The sequence below is a fragment of the Meriones unguiculatus genome, chromosome 6 (assembly GCF_030254825.1).
Source record: "Meriones unguiculatus strain TT.TT164.6M chromosome 6, Bangor_MerUng_6.1, whole genome shotgun sequence".
Lineage (NCBI taxonomy): Eukaryota > Metazoa > Chordata > Mammalia > Rodentia > Muridae > Meriones > Meriones unguiculatus.
Genome location: NC_083354.1, coordinates 59949896 through 59975882, shown reverse-complemented (window position 1 = coordinate 59975882; position 25987 = coordinate 59949896). Strand labels below are relative to the sequence as shown.

The following is a 25987-nucleotide window of genomic DNA, read 5'->3' as shown; positions in this document are numbered from 1 at the left end:
CTCTACCTTCTCCCTATACAAGAGTGCTGGGATTTCACATTTATGCTCTGGAGTTCAAACAAGGGTCACTGGGTTTTCAGGGCTAGCACTCTTACCCTCCAAGCCAACTTCCCAGTTCTATCTTAACAATAAACATAACTTATTAAGCAAGGATTAAGAGAGTAAAGAGCTGGGCAATGGGGGCACATGCCTTTAATCCCAGCACTCAGAAGGAGCTACCCTGGTGTGCAGAGTTCCAGGAATGACATCCAAGGCCACACAAAGAAACCCTGTCTCAGCAAACAAAGACGGTCTTACTTTACTGCTTTGTGTTACATTTGAGCTCCTTCCTCCTACTACCAAACACTGGCTATTACTTTTAACACAGTAAAATATATAAATGTCCTAAAACAAAAAGGTTTGAGTATAGTTGTTCCTCTAGAAAATTTACTCAAAGTTAGGTATTAAATGACTCTTAAAAACCATCTTGACAGTGTAAAAATACAGCACACTACTAGAGCCAAGGATCAGGAGGCAAAGGCCTAACCTGTGTCCAATCCCCAGAACCCATGCACAAAGAAGGTAAAAGGGCAAACCCTCTTGCAAAGTTGTCCTCCAACCCCCACACATCTGCAGTATGGCAAGGGCCCCATACATACACACTCTATTGTGACAGGAAACAATACTCTACAAGCACTGAAGTACAGGAATAACAACAAAAGTACAACCCACTGCCCTTCTTATATGTACCAAATAAGCAGGTTTATTGCCCATTATGTGCTGGGAATTGAACCCAAGGCTCATTAGGTTGTTAATAGTGAACTAACTCCCACCCCACAAGCAAATCTTTAAACATAATCAGTTCAAGGAACCATGAATACAGCTCCATCACTATTCTCATTCTCAATCCCTCTTATTCCTGTTCTCTGCTGGATCTTGCTTTCTGAACCCTTTCTAATGTCCTCCACCTATGTTCAAATCACTCTGGTAACACTACTAAAAATAACAATATTTCCCTTTACAAAGTACCCTAATGTGAAAATGCTGATTTTTGCTGATTTTTAGATCAATCTTCACAGAAATATAATATAAACAATGACCAACAAAAAGCTATTTTTACACAGGTAAAATGTCCTCAATGCTCGAAATTACCCAGAATCTAAATAAAGAAAACTATCATGTGGACATCAAGCCTTTTAGCTACGACTCAAGGTGACAAATTTCAATAAACAATAGTTTACTCCACATCCAAGTAAGCTTTCATTCCATAAAGATCAACCAGATAATTAAAGTATCCTGAGCAATTAGTGTCTAATTACAATATACAATGTGCCAAGGTTTTAATTAACACAGCACACCATCTCCTGAAATTTAAAAGAAAAAATTTATTGAAGATCTGAAAAACAACTACAAGATTGACTTTTCCATAAAACTGTAGCTACACGATGCATTGCGTCTATGTTAAAACGTGCATTAGACACAAATACAAAAACAATGAAAACAAGCCACCATTCTTTTAACAATTGAGCAAAGATAAAATGCCTAAGGAACAACATGGATGACTTGCAAAGAATGGGCTCTTTAAGCACCATTAAAAAAAAAAAAAAAAGAGCACAGATGAATGAGTGTTCAGTTATATACACTGAAGTGAACCTTTGGCACTAGGAATCAGAGCATTTTGTCATAGAGCATTAACACATATTATAAAAGTGCGCAGTGTCAAAGGAACAGAACCACCAGCATTCAAAAGCAGCTTTGTCAACTAGGCAATAAAACACTCTACAGCATGTCTCTGTTGTCCATCACTGAATACACTGGTAGAAACTTTGAAATGAAAAAAGAAAGAAAAAAGGAGCAGTGACTCCTTTTATTTTTCTCTGTTTAAAATCAAAGAGAAAACAAACATCAACTGTTATACACTAATGGTCTTCAAAGTACATCATTTGTACAAGAGAAGGACTAAGAACCAAACTGTTTACAGAGATCCAAGCATGAGTGAGAGAGCACACCCCTCACACGGCTTTTCGGTGGTACTCAGGAGGAGCCACTTCATAATCACTGGCACTGAACAAAGTTGCGGAATTCTTTGCCAGGTACCTAAAAAGAAAATTGTTAATTCATTGTAAAAATGTTAAAAGTCTTATATTATACTAAGTATAGATCACTCCCTCCCAGAAAAAAAAATCTCATTATTACAATCTAAACTAGTAATATATGTAACAGACACAACTGCAGTTGTCAAGTTACTCTCTTTTAAACAAGGAACATTGTCTTCAACCTGAAGGAATTTGCAAACAGCTATCCTACTACATAGTAGCAGTACCCTAAAACAATATTCATTTTCTTTAGCTTTTTCAAGACTGTTCAATTTAGTACAAGGTAGTCTACAAACATATTTCAAGTTCAAACCTGAAATAAAGGGATACAAAATATGAAACAATAGTGCATTTATGTGTTATCAAAGAAATTAAAGAGTCTGGAGAAAGTATTTACCACTGTTAGAAAAGAGGCTATAAACAATCAAAAACTAAAATCCTTCCTCTCAATAACAAGTACAAGAAGTAATCCACAGCATCTGTGATCCATATTCTAGAACTCCCAGTCTTTTTCAAATTGTTTCTCTCCAAAGAATCAGAGCAGTGCCTGTTCTTCAACTCTGTCTTAACTAGTATCTTGTTAGAATATTTAGCGCACCCTATCATTTTCAAAAGCTGCTTGCTTTTAAGTTCTTCCCTAAAATGAAAATGCCAGCATGATATAGAAGCTAGAACTGCCTTTCTTCAATCTATTAAACTCAACTAACAAAAGATGTTTACTGTTAATTTCTGTTTTTATTATTATATTACTGGGCATTGTTTTTGAGACTGGCCTCAGTTTATAGCTTAGTCTGAACTCCAACTTAAAAAAAAATCCTGCCTCAATTTTGATAGGCATGAGCCACCAGCCCAACTCAGACATTACTTCTATTTCTCGAAGTCTCTACTGTACCTTTTTTAATTTACCTCCTTACCAGTTTATAGATTATCTTTTTACTCTCCAACACTGTAAATCTACAAATATCAACCTACAATGTTTTCACTGACTTAATAGCTTGGAGATCTAGTCACTGTATCATTTCCATTACAGCACTTATAGGTACTCTTTATCATCTGTGAGATTCCCATTTATGTAATTTAAATTGTTCTATTGACTTATGACATCTGTACAGATACTTATTTTAGTAATTATTTTGTTAAGTAGCACCCCAATTGTTCATGATCTCAATTAAACTTACTTGAGAAAATCATGTAGATAGTTCAGTAATAAAGCAAGGCTTTTCTCATCTAAAGGTGTGTAGGCCAACATCGCTCCAATTCGCACTATGAGACAAAGAATTATGTTAGTTCTATCCAAGGCAGCACTATAACCATGCATGTTAACTATGTACAAAGCAATTCAACTGTCACTGATTCCATAAAACTAAATGATTTTATGTGTATATGTAGGTGCATGTGTATGTGTGTCTGGCAGACTAAAAGGCAACCTTGAATATGTCTTTCCTCAAGTGCCATCAACCTTTAAAAAAAAGTGTCCCTTTCTCACTGGACTGGGGTCCACAAATTAGGTCAGGGTACCCTCTGAGACCCCAAGATGCCCATCTCTGCTGTCCCAGCACTGGATCACAAGTGTGCACTACTATCACCATACTATTTTTATGTGGGTTTGGGAAGCTCTTCACTTCAATTTTACAGGTTGGGCTCTCTCCCTAGTCTTAATGATTTTTTCAAACTTCTCAAGTCTTTTAAGTCTAAATAAAAATCCAAACTGAAACAGTCATGTTTTAGAAAGTTATGTTACCTCTGGGTTACTTAGCAAAGACCAAAAAAATCAATTATTAAAGGCTCAAAAGAAAACATATCTAAAAAGTCTTATTACCAAATAATCTCAGTAAATGTGGCGCTCCATACACCTGGGACATGGGTGCATCGGGGTGATCAGCGAGAATTTCAGCATACTGTGGTCTCTCAAATTTGTAGAGTAGCTGAGTGCCCAACATTACATTGAAGTACTCCTTTATCCCTGCTACAACCTCATTAACAGCATACTCCCTGATAAAAGAATAAGAACATTACTTTCAAATTATTTCCTTTCTGGAGAGGACATAAAGGTAAGAACTATGGCAAACACAAGAAGGTAGGCATTTATACTTTCAAAAATAGTAAAAACCTTTTTTTTGGGGGGGAGGGGGGTCGAGACACAGTTCCTTGTATGTCCTTGGCTATCCTGGAACTCACTATGTAGACCAGGCTTGCCTCAAACTCAGAGATCCTCCTGCCCCAGCCTCCCAAGTGATGGGATTAAAGGTGTGTGCCACTGTCACCACCAGGCTTCCAAATAGTAAAACTTTTAAGTTTTTCAAGACAGGGTTTCTCTGTTTAATAGCCCTGGATGTCTTGGAATTCAGAGATCCACCTGCTTCTGCCTCCAGAGCGCTGGGATTAAAGCACATACCACCACACCTGGCTAATAGTGAAACTTTTAATGACTGTGTACTTACAGCATAGCATAGTTGTACCCTAAAAAAGTACTCTTAAGTACTTTGTGTATATTCAAAAGGCTGCATACTTACTTATTATCTGTATTTCCTCGAGATTTCTTATAATTTGCATAATCCTCCAAAATGGAATCCACATTCTTCTTGGCCGGAAGATAAAATAGCTAAGGAAAAAATTTGAACACAAATGCTTATCAAGAAAAATTACATTTCTTCCAACAAAAGTAGATGAATCACAGAAAGCCTGATAAATGTGTTCAAGATCACAAATATTATGCAGGGAGATGCAATTGCATAATCTAATCAAGTAACTTCAACCAAATTCCAACTGTGCCTATGAAGCTCAAACTAATGAATTATTCTCATCCCCATTATTCCCACTGGACCTCAATTTGTCAATTCAAATAGTCTGTCCATATTTCCTTAATCTGGACTTAAGACAACCCAACTCTTAGAGATGTTCAAGTTTTTCTGGATTCCTATATTCCTACATTGTGAAAGCAGTTTCTTCAGATTTTCAACATGTCCCTTCAGGAGGGAAGATAGCAGCGCCTAAGACTTAGTAAACAAACAAGATTCAGAAAGCTGACACTTGAAAGATCCACAGAGTCCTCCCCAACAGCTAAAATAGAGCTCTAGGGACACAACTTTCATATGCAGCTTTTCTGAGGCATGGTTTATTTAGGGGTGGGCTTTTCAGTGGTGTATCTACTTTTGAATTGCTCATAATTCTCAAGGAACCCATCATCCATACTCTGTAAATCACAAAATTTACTTAGTGGCCAAACTGTTCTGCTGTTGGCATCCACTGTTTTAGAGCAAGGTAGCTTCCTGTACCTCTCCATGGGGTGGGGGCGGATATTTTTACAACATTCTGCAAATGAGTAAACCTAGGACCTTAAGTATATTCAGGATCAATTGAAGGCAATGTTATTTGCTTTCTACTATATTCCACTATCAGGACGTGTTGATGCATTTTTAATGTTAAGTAACATTCAGATGGAAAAACATGTTTCTCTACATATTAGTTTTTTTTAAAGAGTTATGCTCCATCAACTTTCAACTTTCTTAATCATAAACAAATAAAATTTTAAGGGATTAGATAGGGGACTCAGTTTCAATTCCCAACACCCCACATGGTGGCTAACAACCATCTAACAGGAAACCCAATACCCTCCACAGGTACTACACAAGCCATGCTATGCAGACATACACATGCAGGGGGAAAATGATTCAAAAACTAAGTACACCTGCGTCATTCTAAATTACCTGCTTTTGTCTGGTGATCAAGTCCCAGTCATCCACAAGCCATGGTTTCAGCTCTTCAGGAATCTTTACTTTAACTTCAACTCTGTTCATGAATGTTTCTTCCTAAATAGAAAATGTGAAGGTATTGCAAATTTTTCTTGCTGAACAGTAACTTCTCTTTTGACCTTTAAGACACCAGGTATACACTAATTCCTTGAAGGAGCCACTTATAAAGAAGGAACTGTCATGAAAAAACAAAACAAACAAACAAAACAAACAAACACACCTAAAATCATACAGCTAGAACAAAGTTCATAGTCTTGAGTCATAGTGGCCCTTAATGCATTGTCTCTTCTGGAAATGGAATATTCTGAATTGATACAGTTTAACAACATCATCACTTTTACTGTTGATACCCAAATAGTTATCCCAAACATGGCTTTCTTTCAAGACGTAGCTCTGGCTGTCCTAGAACTCAGTAGACCAGACTAGCCTCGAACTCAAAGATCTATCTGCCTGCCTATCTCAACCTCCTACGAGCTGGATTAAAGGCATGCAGCATCATGCACAGCCAAAGACACTTTAAGTCTCTACTAGACCGCAACTTTGTCAGAACTAGATCTGAACTTGCACTTGTCAGTAACCCTGGCATTTAGAAGCTTGAGGCATGAGGCTCTAAAGTCCAAAGCTAATGAAAACAACATAGCAAGATGCTGCCTCAAACACAAACAGTGGGAGTGGGGAAGTAAAGGAGAAGAATCATTAGGGGTTTTAGGACAGCCAGGGGATGGGGGGACAACTCACATTTTCAACTGTAGGATCTACCCGGGCTCTTTTCTTCCTAGGAGGCTGAGGTGTCTCACTGGTACTGCCACCATCTCCATTTCCAGGTGCTACAAAAAGTGTATGGGAGGTAGGGCAGAAATGGTTAACAAATAAATCATGGTTCTCATTTTCCCATTACAGATGTTTCATAAAGCCAACTTAATAATATTTCTAAAATTAAAAACTTAATAATTCATTTAGGAAAAGATCTAATAACAAGTATTTAAAATGCTATCTTCCTAATCGAATCATTAAGACTAAAGCAGATAGGTGAAAACAACTACATCTTACAGAAAGTCAAAAGATGAAAACCATTCTGTCCTTATCTACATATAACACTGTTGTGAAACCTCTACCTGGGGGTCAATAAACCACATACTATTAAATGTCAGTTTAACATAGTGAATTCACAATCTAAATGCTATAAAGAATACATCAACTTTTAAAAAGTTTATACTCTTACTTTTCTGCTTGTTCTTTTTTGTTTTCCTGAAAAGAGAAGAAAACAAAAGTTACTCCTAGAAAAATGTTCCAACTCCAATGAATGGTAAATTCAGAGAGAAATGACCCACCCAAAATTATCAATGACTATATTTTTGTTTCCCAAAACATTAATCTTAATAATAATAGTTGTTACTATTGTTGATGTTATTACTATTATTACTGAGACAAGGCCTCACTATGTAGCTCTGGCTATCATGGAACTCACTATGTAGACCAGGACGGCCTCAATCTCGGAGATCCACCTGCTTCTGTGGGATCCTGCATACTTGTGACCACACATAGCCAGATGTACACATCAATTTAAAAATTATAAAAAATAATTTAACAGACAGGGAGGGTGGCATGTGCCTCTAATTCCAGCACTCAGCAAGATAAGAGTTGCAGATAGATCTCTGAGTTTGAGAGCTGGTTTAGGCCAGCCAAGGCTACACAGAGAAAACTCTGTCTCAAAAAAAACAAAAAAAAAAAACAAAAAAAAAAACAAAAAAACAACCACTAAACAAACAATAATAATAGCAACAACAAAAGGGTGGGTGTGGAGGTACACATCTTTAATCCCAACACTGGGGAAACAGAAGCAGGCAGATCTCTTTTGAGTACAAAGCTCATCTTTAAAAAAACAATGTGGCCAAACTTAAATTTTCCTTTACTTCATAAGGTTGAAGTTTATAGTAGAAAAGAGTTGACAACAGTATTTCCAAGTTCAATTAAACCAAGAACTTCACCTGCACATACGTGCTAATGATTCACGGGAACAAAAAAGGCCAGTTCTTAAAAGTACTGTAGGATTCATACAATAAATTTTGAGTGTTCTGCTTCTAAAACTTATAGAATCAAAATATAAACTGTTAGGAATTATGTTTGGGGACTAGAGAGATAATCAGTCATTAAGAACATTGGCTGCTCTTCCAGAGGACCTGTTTTGTACCCAGCACCTAGAACACAGCTAACATGTTTGTTAACTCCAACTCCAAGGAATCCCTTCTGACCTTTATATGCATAGACATACCATGCAGAAAAAACACCCAAACACATACAAATAAATCAGTCCTTAAAAGAAGAAAAAGAGCCCAGAAGGAAAGGAAGTAGGATAGTAAACTCAAAATAAAAATGCATGGTAATGCTATTTTGTAAGCTAGTTTAAAATATAAGCTTAACAAGAATGAATGAATGAATGATGGATTTAACCTGGGGGGGGGGGCACACAACTTCACCCCCAGCACTCGGAAAGCAGAGGCAAGAGGTTCTCTTTGAGGCCAGCCTGGTCTACATAATGAGTTCCAGAACAACCAAGGCTATATATTGAGACCCTGTCTCAAAACAAAACAAAAATATCTGAAAGATAGTGTTCTACCCAGCATAAGAAGATAATGTTTCAGTGGTACAATAGTGATGACTGTTACAGAGGTAATCAACTATTGTGAAAAGAGATTTTTGAAGCCTACTCAAGAGGACGGAATTCATGCCTAATTATTGTAAACCTGGTCAAAAGCCCACATGTGGCCGACCGAGGTCATAGGTTCTACAGGGAAATTTATTATTGTTTTTTGTAAATGGTTATTGGCAAACTACTTTATATATATATTAGTACTGCTCTCAACCTTGGGCCAAAAAAGCTACAGACTTGTAACTGGTCAAAGTGCTCAGAAGACTTCACTGTGAATGCTCACCCCGATTGGGACATCTGTACTGTTCTATTTTCCCCCACCAAGGTCAGGGAACAAAGCCTAAGAGGGTGTGAACAAATGTAAAGGCAGAATAGGGACAGAGTGTTGTGAAATGCTGTCTTCTGGACATGACAGAGCTGTTGCACTAGTTACCTGCACAAGCCAACATTCTAGCATGGAAGGAAAAGAACCCATGAGGCCCTACCTCTTAGTTGAGGAGTTATTGGCAATTTATGGCTGCTGGCAAAGAGGAAGCCATTTTTCTTTAGGGGTATGGCCACTATTAGGTGGCCCATGCTCCAGTGAATGGCCCTACACCCCATGAACACAAAACTAGCAGTAACTATATTCATTAGACTTAAAAAAAAAAAAAGACTGGTGAGAGACCTATTGAAAAGGGGGTATCTAGGGTTGGAGAGGAAAGTACTGGGATAGACATAACCAAAGTACATTGCATATATGTGTGAAATTCTCAAAAAGTACAAATAATAGTTATATCCTGTTTTCTTATTACTAATCATGTATTTGGTCATCTTTTCTACAGTCAGTTCCAGGTACATAATCTTTATAGAGATACAATGTATGTAATGGCTTTCATACTATGGGCTGGTTAACAAGAAGCCTTACAATCCAGAGTTAACAAGTTACCCTATTCTTTCTCATTTTGTAATACATATTTACACTACTGAAAAAGTATCCTTAGCCAAAATAATTATCTCAATACTCATGACTACCTGACAATTCACTTCTACAAACATTATACGTGTATACACATGTAACTTCAAACAAAACTGTAGGGCTGGAGAGATGGCTCAGGTTAAGAACATTGGCTGTTCTTCTAAAGGTCCTGAGTTCAATTCCCAGCAACTACATGGTGGCTCAAAACCATGTATGAATTCTGGTGACCTCTTCTGGACTGCAGGCACACATGCAGGCAGAATACTGCATTAATCTTATAAATCTTTAAAAAATTTTAAGAACTGTAAAAGCATATATTGGCACTGAATTACAGGCTAAAACAATGCAATTTTTTTGTGTTTTGTTTTGTTTTTCAAGACAGGTTTCTCTGTGTAGCCTTGGTTGTCCTGGATTCACTTTGTAGAGCAGGCTGGCCTTGAACTCGCAAAGATTGGCCTGCCTCTGCTTCCCCAAGTGCTGGAATTATAGGCGTATGCCACCAGCTTAAATGTTAATGTTGCAAATATTCTAGCACAAGGAAAGAGGCTAAGGAAAATCAAACAGTTATTGTGAATTTCAAATTACTTTAGCAACCTGTTATCTGAGAAATAAAAATTTCACTGACTTTTTTAAAGCCCCCATTAGAGATTAAATAAGTATCATAACCAACCATAAATCTGAATTACACTTAAAGAAGCATGCAATATTAATATATATAAACCAAGAGCATCTTACACTTCAACATTTTTCTGTTGCAGACCAGATGTCTTCTTTCCTGGAGCAGCCCCTCTCATCTTGCCCTCTGCATATTGTTCCCTTCAAAAATAATGTCAAAAAGTCATCATAAAGCACTTTAAACTGTAGTTCCCAAACATGTATAGTGGCACACACCTTTAATCCCAGAACTTTTAAAAGGCAAAGCAGGTAGATTCCTTTAAGGTCAAGGCCAGCCAAGGTTTATACAGTGAGACTAAGAAAAATTTTTCAAGTTTATCTGTTACTGTAAGTACACTTCCAGAATGTTCCACATTGTTATGTTGTACAGATTCACTGTATTACAAAATAAAAGGTAATACCCACAGGTAGTCTGAAATTGGAGCTGAAGAGATAGCCTAGCAGTTAAGAACACTGGCTGCTCTTCCAGAGGTCCTAAATTCAATTCCCAGGACCCACATGGCTGCTCATAACTACATGGAATTTGATGCTATCTTCTGGTGTGCATACATACAAGCAGACCAAAAAAAAAAAAAAAAAAAAAAAAAATTTATTTGTGTGTGTGTGTGTGTGTGCGTGTGTAGAAGGCCTGAAATTTCTGCCTAGGACACAGGAACAAGAATTAAATTTCTGGGCTGGAGAGATGGCTCAGCAGTGAAGAGCACTGTCTGATTTCTAGAGGTCCTGAGTTCAATTCCCAGCACCCACATGGTGCCTCACAACCATCTGTAAAGTGATCTAATGCCCTCTTCTGGCGTGCAGGGATACATGCAGATAGAGAGCATTCATACACATTAAGTAAATGAATAAATAAAACTTAAAAAATTAAATTTCCATATTTTTAATTTTAAAAACTGAGTGTGGCGCCGCCCCCCCCCCCCCCCCGCAAGCCCACATACATATATGCATTGAGAGGCAGAAGATTTAGGTAAGCCTGCTCTGGGAAGACAGCTTAGAGGTTTAGAGCACTCCTTGCTCTTGTAAAAGGCCTGAGTTTTATTCCCAGCACCTACATGGTGGCTCACAACTATCTATAACTCCAGGGGATCTGATACTTAGGCACCAGGCATACACGTGGAGCCCACATATAAACACATATGTGTTTATATATATAAAACCCAAAAATAAATTTCTTAAAGGTCTACAGAAATAAAAATACTCAAGAAACCATGCGCAAAGCCAGAGGGGTGGTCCAAGAGGTCAAAGTGCTACTGACCCTGGACCCTACATAAAAGTAGGAAAAAAAACTGACTCCAACCTCCACAATCTCATTAAGACAAACCCATGTCCACACAAAATAAATATATGAATGCAAACAAACAAACCTTTGCTACTAAAATTAAAGTTAAAGTAGTACAAATTTTCAGAAACTGAAAATTCCAGTGCTATTCCTGGTTGGAAATTCACCGTAAGTCACAATGTTTTCTTTTAACTTGATTCCATCATATTATAATCTTATTTTTTAATTCTGTAAAATTCAAATGTAATAACTGTCCTGTAAGTTTTATGGGTTATTTTTTTCCTCAATGTGAACATTAATGGGAATATCTCTTCCTTTCTGTTTCCCCATCAGTTAACTATGTTTTCCACAGCACAGAAGAGGAGGTTAATTAAGCAAGATTATCAGTGAGTTTGCATCTACGATTCCTAGCACTTTCTGCCAAATTCTAAAAACAGACTCAGAAATGAGAGGATTTTTTATTTTTTATTTATTTACTTTTTTTTGCCATTTGATTGACTATTTCTAAGCATATGGAAATGGACAGCCCATGGTATGTGTCACAGGAACTGAGGAAGTTCAGGAACACAATACAACCTGCCAATCGCCCTTCATCAGAAACTCAGTAACAGTAGCAAGACAACTAGTGCAAAAAGCATCCAAAAATTATACCTAGCAGCAGGTTAATTTTCTTAAAATTTTAAGAGCCAGAATATTTCTTTAAAAATTCATTTTTAGAAATAAACTTCGATATTTCTTTTATCTAGAAAGTATGTAATTACTTGAAATCCAGCATTAACACTGGAATCAAAAATAGAAAGGGAGATCACCATGATCCCATTTTGTTCATTCCTTGTCCATAAATCTCAAAACTCAGTTTCTTAACAAACTTACTGATTGGCCTTTTGAAGTTCTCGCTGCTTCTGCAAATTGGTGTCCACATATTTGAGTACTCTGCTTTCTGGAACCCATTCATCCCAACTGAAAAAGACAAGTTAAAATAGCACTTAAGAACATTTTTAACAGCTTAGGTTCTCTTCCAATTAACATTTAAAAATAAGAGTTAAAACGTCAGAATTCCTTGAAATAACATATTTTAATTTTGTACTTTTAACATCTATTTATTTGTATGTGTGTACAAGTGCATGGTACAGTATGTGTATAGAGGTCAGAGAACAGCTTTTTGGAGTCAATTTCTTTCAGCATGTAGGTCCTGGGGATCCAACTTGGGTCTTCAAACTTGGTGGCAAGTACTTTTACCAACTGAACCATCTTGTTAACCATAGTTGAGACAATTTTTTATGAATTCCAAATGGGCCTTGAATTCACATTAATCGTCTTGCCTCAGTATCCCAAAATCTGTAATTAAATGAATACACAAATCTTGCCCAGCTTTTTCTGAAATAATGATACCCTAGCACTGTAAATCCACTCTCAACTAACACATTCCAAATATAAACTATGTATGTAGATTATCCAAATCATTTTTAAATTGCCTAAGAATAATTCACTTAAGAGTCTCTAAGCCATTACAGTACTATCTTAAGTTACACAGCTCACATATGCTAAAAAGGTACATCAGGAATACATCATAAAGTCTACAATACTCACCACCTAGATGGCTAAGTCTTTACATTAAAGGCTTAAAATAGTTTTTCAGATACCTTATGGTTCACTTTCTTCTACTCAAAGGGAGTACTGCAACTTCCAAGGATGGCTAAGGTAGCTATCTGGCTTCTCACAAAAACGAGCCTTTTTGCTGATGTGTATGGGAAAACAAAACTTTCTTGTAGAATGTTGAACTTTTTAAGCAAAATTAGTCTTTTCTCCTGCTGATGGAGCTCCATTAGTGACACAATCAGGTGCATTCCTGAGGCAATCTTTTACTTAATGAATCCCACCTCTGACCTCTTACAGAGAATAGCCAAAAGGAAAATTAATAAATAAAAAAAAAAACATTCTTCAACATGATTTCCTAAAGAAAACTTTAAAACATGCATTTACCTAGAGGTCAGGAGGGGGTGGTGTACTGAGGGAGCTCCTTCAGGAACAGGAAAAAGGGCTACAATATCCTCACGTGTCTTCAAAGATTTTTCAGAGCGCCTGGGCCTCACAGCACTTCTGATACAGACAGCATAGTACAAAGTAATCTCAGTAACTATGTGCAGAATTTAGCTTAAGCTTTATCAAGATTCATTTACAAATGGAATATTTTAATGTCTGTGTCAACAAATTCCAGTAAGATGTATTTACTGTAACTTTGAAAGTGTATTTAAACTAATGTTCAAAAAAAATTCCAGTTTGAAGAATTTTGCTGTACCAGTGTATTTTAAAGGTGTTCTACAGCAGGGCATAATGACACACACTGTAGAGGTAGAAACAGGTACATTTGAGTTCCGGGACAGCCTGGCCTACACAAACTCCAGACTAGGTAGGGCTAAAAATTAAGACCATTTTTCTAAATACATAAGTGTTTTACAAACCATCTTCCCCCCTCCTTTTTTTTTTGTGGGGTGGGACGAGTATTAGAGATTGGGCCCAGGGCTCCATGCATGCTGGGGGGGAGGGGGAAACGGACACTTTACCACTGAACTACATCCCTTTCCATAAAGATCTTTTAAAAAAAAGTATAACCTTATTCTCCCAAAAATCAAAGGGTGCTACCTTTTAACTGCTTTCAAACCTTAGAAACTCCTTCCCTTTCAGATATGAACGATATCTAAACAAGCACTTTGACCAATATCCAATTATCAAGCCACTCCAGGAGCTTATAAGCAAAGAGTTAAAAATCCTTGCTGAACCTGAGAAAAACAAAATAGACAATCTCTTACTATATTAAGCTGAGGGCCACTCAAATTTTAAGTATAGACCAAATATATATATATATATATATATATATATATATATTCCAAAGTAGCTGTAGCTGTGTGTGCCTAATCCAAAAGTTAATCCACAGGCAAAAATAAACATATACAGAATATACTTGACAGGCATTTAAAGAACACTCCTCTGAAATGGTTTTAAAGGTTTCTCTAGAGCTAGATGTGGTGGCACAAGCATAATCTCAGCACTCATGAGGCAGAAAGATTACTGCAAATTCCAGGATAGCCAAAGCTATAAAGCAAGACCAGTCTCAAAAAAGGAAAATGAAAAATCACTTCTAAATACTCCAAGAAAGGTTAAAAAAGCATGTTTAGCAAGTCAACTATGAAAGCCACCTATGAGACCTTCATTTCCCTCAGTACACTGCAACAGCAGTCATAGTATATGACAGTCATATAATGCCTATTATAGTTATTTCCCCTTTTCTTTTCCCAGGAGAACGATCTGAATGAAACTACCACTTATTTCTATCATGAACCACATTCCAACAAAGGAACAACTACTTTTTGAAAAAGTAAAACTAGAAAACCAGAGAGGCTTTGGTTTTCCTAATTGATGGCAATCAACAAAAACAGCAACCTAATATACAGATATTGACCTATAAATATCCATATGTAATTTATACAAACTACAAGAATGAAGCATGAAGGCTGTATTGACAGCTATTAAAACAAAATTCTAAGTTAAAGTGTGCAAGGGAAGAAAAGTAGGCCCACCCCATGAATGTGTTTTGTGTTTCCTTTCCTTATTTTATATGAACTTTTAACTTTCCTATCCCCCATAGGCATACAGAAGACATTCTACTTCCTACAGGAAAGAGTCTATTAGACATTTTATCTGGACATTAGCATGTAAAATACAAGCCTCATAAATTAAAGATGGAAATTCAGTTTTTCAGTTCATTTTTTCATATGGGGATACTCTAGAAGCCACAAAATAAAAGTCCATTTTCAAAAATAATTATAAAAAAAATTTCAAAAAAAAAAAATCCATTTCCTAGCTACAACTTAAGATCAAAACTTATTGCTTTTTCTTTTTTTTTTGGGGGGGGGGGGGTAGGGTTTCACTATGTAGTTCTGGCTAACCTGGAACTCAGAGATCAGCCTGCCACTGCCTCCTGCATGCAGGGATTAAAAGGGTGTGCCAGTACACCCAGCTCCCAATTTCTTAGTTTGAGACTGGCATCATTCTGAAATGCTAACATTACCCACTAATCATTATTAGAAATACTTTATTCACAACTTATCAGAGTATGCTTTCATGTATTTTGAATTGTGGCCTTTCTAAAATTATACTAATAAAATAAGTTAAAAGTTTGGTATTTCTCACCTAAAAGCATTTACATATTTTTAACAAACAAACTTTATTGACTGGTTGGTCATTTAGATAGAAAAACTATAAAATATAAATTTGCACCAAAGTTAAAGAGCCAGTAAACTTAAGAGAAAAAACAAAACTTCTACATCAAGAGTACCAACCATCACAACAGTTGGCATGTCCTCCCATATAAAGAAGTATCAGATTCTTGGTCAAGTGAGAGACAAAACATTAAGCCCTGGGAGTTATCAGAAAGTTAATTCCTGAATGGCTAGTCCCTTGCAATGACATCCCAGAAGTACACAAGATTAATAATAAAACAATTTCCCCTAGTGAAAATAAGCTATTCAATCCAGAGAACAAAAAGGCCTGGATAATTTACTAGGTGCTGTTACTTTTGAGTCCCCAAAAGAACATACTGAGAAAGAACTCCAGAAAGTGAGCACTAGAAAGTTAAATTCTATAAATGAGAATTTTCGGTACTAAGCCATGTGAAAATACTTCCTGTAAACATTAGCATTATGTCTCAAAATATCCTAAAATGGGTCTATTTCTACAGCTAGTTCTACAACTAGTTTTGAGTTTAACTGCACAAATAAGAAAGATTAGTCATTTGGTTTGTGCTCAGGCCATCCTAAAACATTATTAAATAAAACAAATTATTAAATAAATAAAGTTATTTATTTATTTATTTAAGATAAATGAAGCCCTCATAATTCAATCAGGATAGTTGGTCAATAACTACCAGACACTACAAAAATATTCCCAAGATCAAGTACTTATAAAATGGCTGAGTTCTGCTTGATACTTTCACCATACTAAAAATGGCTTACCCTTGCTTAAAACAGTTGACAAATGCTTTTTAAAGATCTAATACTCACTTTTTATTCCAACCACTGTAATGGATAAAGTATTTCACTTGTTTGTCCTTTATGGCAACCTTTACACACTGAAATAAAAAAGAAAAAGTCTTTAGTATACACATAATCTTATTCTTAACAAAAGCAAATCTGCATCGTAATAACAGATGTACTTATTAAATCTTGTTTGAATCATTTGATGCTGTAAAACTTTTAGAGAACCTTCAAGGACTGAGAGTTGGTCAGTTTGATTTTATTTTTATTTATACATGTGTTTATTTATTTAATGTTTATTACATTTTTATTGTTTTTTATTAGTTTATTCACTCATCCCAGCTGTAGCCCCCTCCTTCATTCCCTCCCAATCCCACCCTCCCTCTCCCATCTCCTCCCATGCCCCTCTCTAAGTCCCAGTTTGATTTTATAATCCTACTGCTGAGAACATTTTTTTCCTTACAAAATGGCCACTTAGAAATAAACACAAATCTGACAGCATTAATAAGCTGTCTCACAAGAGGCTATATCTGCTATCCATGGTCAAAAGTAAATGCTTTTCTTGTTTTTTGTTTAAATTCTAGCTAAGAACTACATTTATTTCAAAAAGAATTTCATCAGTCTATTAAAGACACTATGCTGAGTTTTTTAAATTAGTTTTAAAAGTACCCTTAAAAGTATCTAAACTGGGGCTGGAAAAATGGCTCAGTGGTTAAGAGCAATGACTGATCTTCCAGTTCTGAGTTCAATTCCATGGTAGCTCTCAACCATCTATAATGAAATCTGGTGCCCTCTTCTGGGGTGCAGGTATACAAGCAGACAACATTGTATACAAAAAAAAATAGCTAAACAAAACAAGGTCACTTGTTTTGACAAGAGATTATTATCTGACTTTGGATTTAAGGATGTTCGCTATGGGCAAATCAATAGTTTTCTCCAATTACCATTTAAAAATTGTTCACCGAGTATTTTGCTGCCAAAGACAATCAGCTAGTTCAAATGTGTGAGTGCCCAAAGTTCATACAACAAATTAACAATGAAAAACATACAAGATTATAAAAAAGACTCACAGTTATAAACAAACACCTCTACATTCAAAACATGAGAGGTGAACATTTTTAGTCAGAACTGCCTGGCACTATATTTGCTAAGAATATTCTCATACAAATATAAACTTCCTAGAAAAATCACACAGAAACTGCTTTAAACATTATACTTTACATACTTATATATGGACATGTACAGAGTATGTGTATATGTGTTTGAGTGTTACTAGACCTTTGCTGGTTTTCTGTAATGGGGACTGAACCAGTGCCTCAGTCATGAAAAATGCCTTTCCACTGAGCTTTGTCACCTGCCTTGTTTACTACTTTGTAAGAAAGTCTCACTAAGCTATCCAGGCTATCCTTGAACTCTGTACTCTAAGTAATCTTTCTGTCTCAACTAGCCTGTACCAAATAGCTTGGTCATACACCAGTGCCAGCACTCAATACACATTTGTGGGGTGGTCCATTCCCCCTCACCCACCCCCGCCAGGGGTGGTGGTGGTGGTAGGATTGAGTTCATAGGGTCTCAATCATGATAGATAAGTACTGTACCATGTAATCAGTCAGCAGCCTTTTTGTTCAATTCTTAAATGCCTGCCCAAGCACACCTTTAAAATTAATCCCAATCTGGATGAGGTAGAGCAGTCATTCTGTGAGTTCAAGATCACCCTTGTCTAAAGAGTTCCAAGCCAGCAAAGCCTACAAAGTGAGCACCTGTCTTAAAATAATGTTTTAAAAACTAAGAAAGAGGGGCTGGAGAGATGGCTCAGGCATTAAGAGCACTGACTGCTTTTCCAGAGGTCATGATTTCAATTCCCAGCAACCACGTGGTCGTTCACAACCATCTATAATGAGATCTGGTGCCCTCTTCTGGCGTGCAGATATACACGCAGGCAGAACGTTGTATATATAATATAGTGGTTAAAACAAAACAAACAAACAAAAACTATGAAAGAAATGCCGGGGCTGGAGAGATGGCTCAGAGGTTAAGAGCACTGGCTGTTCTTCCAAAGGTCCTGAGTTTAATTCCCAGCAACCACATGGTGGCTCACAACCATCTATAATGAGATCTAGTGCAGGCAGAACACTATATATATGTAATAAATAAATAAATAAAATCTTAGAAAAGAAAAGAAAAGAAAAAAGAAAAGAAAGAAATGCCTGCAGTCCCAATCTTCAGGCAGTCAGAGTAAGCATATGGTGTCTAGACTGAGGTTAAGAACACTCTGAGCTCTACAGCAAGACCCTATCTCAAAAGCAAACAGCTAAGGAAACTTTCAATTTCCTGTTCTGGTATAGCTCAGTGCTATAGTGTTTAAATCTCTGGGTTCAAGCACCAGAATGATACCCCAACCTAAATTCTACCAAAAGTCACCAAAATTAAATTATTCTAGGCTGTTATGTATATGTGTACCATATGTGTTCCTGATATATACATAAGTGCTAGATCAGAAGAGAGTGCTAGATCCCCTGGAACTAAAGTATATTTGGTTGTATGTCAGCATGTGGGTACTGGGAATGGAAGCCAGGTCCTTGGAGTTATTGTAAAATGGGGGTATAACTGCAGTGGTAGCTCTCTTCCAAGAATATACAAAGCTCTGGGTTTAATCCTGAGCACTGCAAACATTTTTAATTAAAATAAAAATAATGGCATTATACTGTTATCTCTGGTCTTTTTATTTTATTTTTGGTTTTTTGAGATAGGGTTTTATGTAGTCCTGACTGTCCTTGAACTCAAGAGATCTACCTGCCTGACTACCAGGATTAAAGGCATGTACCACCACCACCAAGCACCTCTGGCTAAATTTAAAGTCAATTTTTATATTAAGAAGAGCACATGATGGAACAGAAAAAAAAAAAAAGCCTTATTCACTCAGAACTCAAACTTTGCCATCCAAATTAACAAAACAGAAGTTTAATGGATATGACAACCAGGCAATGGTGGTTCACATCTGTGTGAGACCTCAGCATGAGAGGATGAGGCAAGAGGACTGCTTGTTAGTTCAAAGCCAGCTTAAGCATTTAACTCAAGTCTGAAAAACACCAGACAGACCCAAAGAGAAAGACACATGCATGCACGCACACACACAGTGTGCAGAGAGAAGTTAAACATCAATTGTTAAAGCAAAGGTAATAAATGGCTCAGTGGGTAATAGTGCTTGCCATGCAGGCAGAATTCATATGATCTCCAAAACGCATATGATCCTGCTCCTCCTACACTGATATGGAAGTTGGAGAAGAAAAGAATCCTAGGAAATCTGAAGGTAAGATAGGCATGTATAAGGACTGTCTTTCAAAGATAGGAAGAGGAGACCAGCACTTGAGGTTATCCTCTAAGTGCTTGTAAGCATACAGTATAGTTTTCTGTTGAGTTATTAACTATAAAATGATACTTGCTAGAACCAACCAACCTTCATTTATCACTTAAATGCTTTTCCAACAGACAAACCTTTACTAAGTTTAGAAAAGTCACAGGAGGGGGCTGGAGAGATAGCTCTGAGATTAAGAACATTGGCTGTCTTAGTATTTTGAAACACAACCTGCTTCTGGGTTACCCAGCAACCTATGATGTCATGATGTCACCAGCCAGGTGGCCACACCTGGAAGGCATGGTTATCGTGCCCCCTTAAAAGGGCCGATCCGACACATGGTCTCTCTTACACTCTTTGCTTTTCCTCTCTTACACTCTTCTCTCTCTCTCTCTCTCTCTCTCTCTCTCTCTCTCTCTCTCTCTCGGCACGCCCTTTGCCCTTTCCCCTTCACTTTCCCCCTCTCTTCCCCCACCATGTCCAGCTACCCACTTCCTCCATACCCTTCTAATAAACCTCTCGCAGAGAATATCGCAGAGAATATATTTAACAGGCTGTTTCTAAAGGTCCTGAGTTCAATTCCCGGCAATCACTCATAGCCATCTATAGTGAGAGCCAGTGCCTTCTAGTATGGAGGCAGAACACTGCATAAATAAATAAATACATCTTTAACCAAAGAGTATCAATATCTGAACTTTCTCCATCCACCATCAAACAAGCAGCACCAAACTCAAAATGACAATAGAAGAGTTATGAACCTATGAAAACCATAAAATAGTTTTTATATACCCGGTAAGAATACTGTAATTTGATTTTAAAAAGTCAGACCTAGCCAACATTTTTGACCTTCTCAAAAGAAAACAGGCTCCATACCTTTGCTTCATACAGAAGAGGCCCATGAAAGCATAGCACTCGCTCACCTGTAAAATAGGGGGGGAAGGGCCAAGTTAATTCTGAGTCCTTTGTCATTCATTTAGAACAGTGTGACTCCAAGAGCCACTACACACATTATATTTGTCCCAGTAAAAGTAGGAAAAACAGGTAAGACTATATACATGAATGCTTCAGAACAAATCCTTATCTTTAGTATCCAAGGTCAGCAACAAACAAATTTCTATTTATATTTAAATAATCTGATCACCTCATAAAATCTACTGTAGTTACCCGTGGGATAATGTTGGGCTAGTTCACTTGTTCTAATTATCTGGAAATAGAATTTTTTTATTTTTTGTTTGTTCGAGACAGGGTTTTTTCTTTGTGTGGCCTTTGCTGTCCTGGATTCGCTTTGTAGACCAACCTGCCTCTGCTGGGATTACAGGCGTGCACCATCATGACCAACTTGGAAATATAATTTTTAAAAAACCTCCAAGTATCTTAAGTTTAGTCATTTGACTGACCTCTGCTTCTTTTTACCAAATATTCTCTCCACACATTAAAATTTCTAATCACATGAGAGATGGAATAGTTTTAAGTTATCCTACCTATGTTTATTTCTCAGTATTCTAGAAGCTAGTCTATCCAATGAGCAACAGACAGAAATAATCCTAACTCTGGGAACTTACACCCAATGCTCAATCTACCACCAGTACTTGCAAATCCAAATAAAATCTGGCTAGAGTTGAGATTTGAAGCCATCTGTGCTCATTAAACAAATTGGGCATGTTGATTTCTAAACTTGACTCCACATGATGGTAGCAAAAGTTTATCTCTCACATTATTTTCAGTCCACTTGCTTTCAACACATTGCAAGGCCAACTGAAGTATCCAACAAGGTCAGTTATATGGCTATAAAATTTAATCTACCAGTCCTATGCTGAAAACTAATACATTAAAAATATATTATAAATAGCTATTATGGACCTAACATGATTGTACATACCTTTAATCCCAGCACTCAGGAGGCAGAGGCTGACAGACCTCTTTTTTTTTTTTTAAAGATTTATTTATTTATTATGTCCTCAGTGTTCTGCCTCCATGTGTGTGCACGCCAGAAGAGAGCACCAGATCTCACTATAGATGGTTGTGAATCACCATGTGGTTGCTGGGAATTGAACTCAAAACCTCTGGAAGAGCAGACAGTGCTCTTAACCTCTGAGCCATCTCTCCAGCCCTGACAGACCTCTTGAATTCAGGGCCAGTATGTTCTACATAGGCCAGCCAAGGCTACATGTAAGACCTTCTCACTTTTAAATGAAACCTTAAAAGCACCTATTTGCCAGCACTACTGTGTGTCAAGCATTTCACATTTATAAAAAACACACAGGCAAGCAAACGCGCTTGTATCCTTTTCTACACTTATATTGTACGTTTCTTCCCATTAAGAAGTCAGAAAGTCAGTTACTTGTGCCAGTTCACAAATAAAGGAGGAACTAGACAGAAGAAACAAGTACGAAAAAGTGTAGTAGTTTATCTGTAGTTCACGACCCATAGAACATAGAATGAACATGTAAAACTAGAAGAGGGAAACAAATGCTGATCCTACCCACCACCTTTGGTAGAATCCATGGCTTTGCGCATGCTATGGGAGCACTCTTCCAACGGAGCCACATGCATCCTTGGCCATGGAGTGATTTTAGAAACTTTTTTTTTCTAACCTTCCAGAATAAGTGCCAGTAACCTTAACAGCAAGATTCTCCGTGAAATTTTGTACTACTCAACTGATGAAAGCATTACTAAAGCTATGTCCACCTTGAATAAAGATGATAAAATGACTAACTTTCTTTTCAAACAGTTCAAGGTTAAGATCCACAAAAATGGGCAAAACATTCTGCTGTTATACAAAAGCACTATGATCACATATGTGATTATGAACTTCACTACAGGTACCTTTTAAGCTACTCTGAAGTAATATTGCTTTTTTAAAAAAAAATTGGCTGCTTCAGCTAAAAACTACGCTAAGTAAGGCTCTTTAAATTATGAAAAAAATATATACAAAGCTAGCTGCTGTAAAGCAGGCTAATAAAGTTTAAGTGCAAAGACTCAGGAAAGGACAAATTACAACAGCACAGCTCTCCACCCTTAGGTCTACTCTAGTTTCAAACTACAACAATCTTGCCCTAGGCTGTCTCCTTACTAGCTTGTGATTATTTAAGAACAGCCCCTCCAGAGGACTGAGAAACTTCCATTCCCAGCACCCACACTAGGCTCACAACTCCAATTCGTGGAAATCCAATGCCTTCTTCTGGCTTCGGAGGGCACCAGACCCATATATGACACACAGACACACATGCAGGTGAAACACTCATACACATAAAATAATGCAAAACACACACAAATGAATACTCACCACCTTTCACTATCAATTCTACCAAGCTTTCAAAACAATACCATTAACACTAAATATTTTTCCTTTCCTGAGCTTTTATTTATTGTGGGGAGGTGAGTAGGTGTATGCACACGTTTCACTGCACATATGTGGAGGTCAGAACTTGTGGGAGACAAGACAGTTCTTTACCTCCATCACGTGGATCCTAGGAATCAGTCAAGGTAGGGACCAAGCATATTACACCATCTTTTATACATACCAAGTGAGATTTTTTCAAAGATAGTTATATGTTTCAGCTTTGATTTTTTGTTTTGTTTTTTTGGTTCTGTTTCATTTTCTGAGTCGGGTCATTTTACGGCTGATCATCCTGCCTCTGCTTTTCTAATGCTGGATGGAATTTTAGGTATGTGTCACAGGGATTTACAAAGCTTTCATAACCTAGCCTTTGTTCCCACTCTTCTCCAATTACCCCAACTTTCTGGTTTGCTCTTACCCACCTCACTTAGTGAACATCTCCTTTAGAAAGAAAACACTTCCTTCAAAAAAGCCATTCTTGATTTCTAGTTCCTAACATCAAACAAGTCTTTGTGCTCTGACAACCTGGACAATTCTATGAGCTTCTTAGCATGCTCTAATACATGAAACACATCACATTACAAAGGAACCCAACTATTCCGTATTTAGCAAAACTACAGTGTACAGCATTTCTCTACATGTAAAGGCCAGCCAGTTCAGCATCTTCAACAGCAGCTTAAACGAACTCTTCACACTATTTTTTGAGATGGTCTCTCACTGTAACCGTAGCTCACCCATTAGTAGACTAGCTGGCCAATGAGCTACAGAGATCCATCCACCAGCACCAGTCCCACCCACCCACCTACCACCGAAGGATAAACAGCAACCCCCATCCCACCCTACACACCAGTTTCTCTGTGTAGCCCTGGATGTACTGAAACTCTAAAGTAGACCAGGATGGCCACGAACCGGGAGATCTGCTGACCTCTGCCTCCTGAGTGCTTGGATTAAAGGCATGCACCACTGCACCCAGAGATAAACAGACTTTTAAAAATGCTTGCTAGGGACCCAAGCTCGGTTCCTCATGCTTGCCTCTGAAAGCACCTGATCTCTCCAGCCCCTCAAAATCTACTTTAAGTATCATTACAAGTCTATACCATTAAGAGAACTTATAAGATACGGTAATCAAGGTTTAGCTGCTACACTCTGAAGACTTAAAGACAGGAGAATCAATCAGTAGCTAGGGTAACATACCAAGACTTGCCTTAAAAACCAAAACAAAAAAACGTTCTCAAAAACACCTAACAAAATAATGAACGGCCACAATTTCTCAAAGTGAGAGAAGTATTGAGTTCACACCAAAATACTCGTGAAATACCCTTAAGTACATCGTGTAGTTAAGACCTTTACGTTCGGGGATTGAGACTGAAAAAAAGTCTAGCACGTTAATGGTTAAACATCCCTCTAAAACAACAGTTAGGCAGGACTCAGCCTGTACGATAACAAGCACAGACGGCCGTGGCAATAAAATGTTTAAAGTGTTCCTCTTTATGTTTACAGTTTTACTTCCTTTGGTGTATTAGTAAACTACCCCGACGGATGAGTTTTGAGAACTGAGTAACTGTTTTCCGCTGGATTACCGTTACTGTTGATCAGCAACGCTGTTCTCGTTCTAAGCCAATTCATAAACACCAGCTTCCAAGTCGCCATTAATCTAACACTACTGCAACCAGTCAAAGCAACCGCCGTGCTTAAAACATGACGAGGCCAAGGACCCCGGAGACGCACTAAGGTGCTCACGTGCGACGGCTCTGGAGCGAACACAGAGCAAAAGGGCCCCGGCGCCCCGCTCCGAGGACAGCAAAACGATGCCTTCAGGCAACAGCGAGCCGACGAACCGGCTCCCGGGGCTCAAGGTTTTTCTGTCCCCACCCATCACTCCGAGGCAAAAGGAGGCACCCCGCCCGCGCGCCATCTCGGTGCCAGGGGGCGCTGCTTCTGGCCCGAAGCTGCGCCTAGCTGCCAGACGCCGGCAGCCATGATGGCGCCGCCATCTTGGCGCGGCCATCTTACAACGCACTTCTCCCGCCGCGGGGTCGCCCGGCCCACCCCACCCCACCCCACCCCCCGGTCCTCCCCGGCAGCGGGACTCCGCAGAACGCTCAGACAGACCCCGTACGTCCCAGCAGCCCCGAGGCTCCGGCCCACGGTCGCCCGCGCGGCCCGGGGCGGCGCGTCGGCGCGGGGGATGGGGCGGCCGCTGCTCCCCTCCCCCCACGCCACATCACTTCCTAACCGTCGCCATCGCTCGCCCGCCGGCCGCCTCCCCACAATAGACTCTCCCTCGGCTCTCAGGAAAACAAAAACAAACAAGCGCCGAGGCCCTGCCGCGCGCACGGGGCTCCCTCGGCCCCGCCCGAGGCAGACGCCCGCCCGGGCGCCACGGAGCGCGGTCGCCCGAGGACGCCCCGAAGCCGCCCTCCGCAGTGCGCCTTCCCCTCACAAAGCACTGCCCGCGGGTCGCCCCGGGCCCCGGGCCGCGACGACACCGGCCCCCCACGCCTCAACCGCCCCGGGCCGGCCTCCCTCCCCCGAGCCGTTAGGTGCCTTTCCCCAAGGCCGCACACTCACCCTCCTGGAATTTCGGCTTCGGGTCCTGCTTGGGCGCCATTTATAAGTGATTCGCCGCCTCCTCCTTCTCCCACCACCCCCGACTACCGCCCCCTACTCTCTACCCCACCCAACTTCGCGTCAGTCGCGCCGTCGGGAACAGCCAGCTCTACATCCTGGGCGCGATTTGCCAGAGCCGGCTGACCTCACAGCACCGCGACCCGACCAGCCGCCCCCTCGGCCAACGGCTGCCCGCGACGCACGCAAGCCTGCGCCCGTGCCGCGCCCGAGGCACGCCGGGATTAGTAGTTCCGCCTCGG

The 25987-nt window shown here is 38.9% G+C and overlaps 1 protein-coding gene across 3 annotated transcripts; it reads right to left on the bottom strand.

The window, feature by feature from the left end:
• Positions 1 to 1344: 1344 nt before the first annotated feature.
• On the bottom strand, positions 1345 to 25974 carry Morf4l1 (mortality factor 4 like 1). 3 transcript variants are annotated; one of them, XM_021638707.1, is made up of 13 exons: positions 25689 to 25974; positions 20651 to 20697; positions 16450 to 16517; positions 13373 to 13489; positions 12263 to 12349; positions 10171 to 10251; positions 7050 to 7075; positions 6566 to 6654; positions 5783 to 5884; positions 4589 to 4677; positions 3895 to 4067; positions 3254 to 3338; positions 1345 to 2076 (listed from the first exon to the last, which is right to left on the bottom strand). In XM_021638707.1, exons 1-13 carry the CDS (start codon positions 25726 to 25728, stop codon positions 1992 to 1994), a joined length of 1089 nt encoding a protein of 362 aa, XP_021494382.1. In that variant the 5' UTR covers positions 25729 to 25974; the 3' UTR covers positions 1345 to 1991. The 3 variants fall into 3 exon arrangements, with proteins under 3 accessions (XP_021494382.1, XP_060241522.1, XP_021494383.1); XM_060385539.1 differs by having other exon boundaries at positions 13373 to 13486; XM_021638708.1 differs by lacking the exon at positions 13373 to 13489.
• Positions 25975 to 25987: the final 13 nt, after the last annotated feature.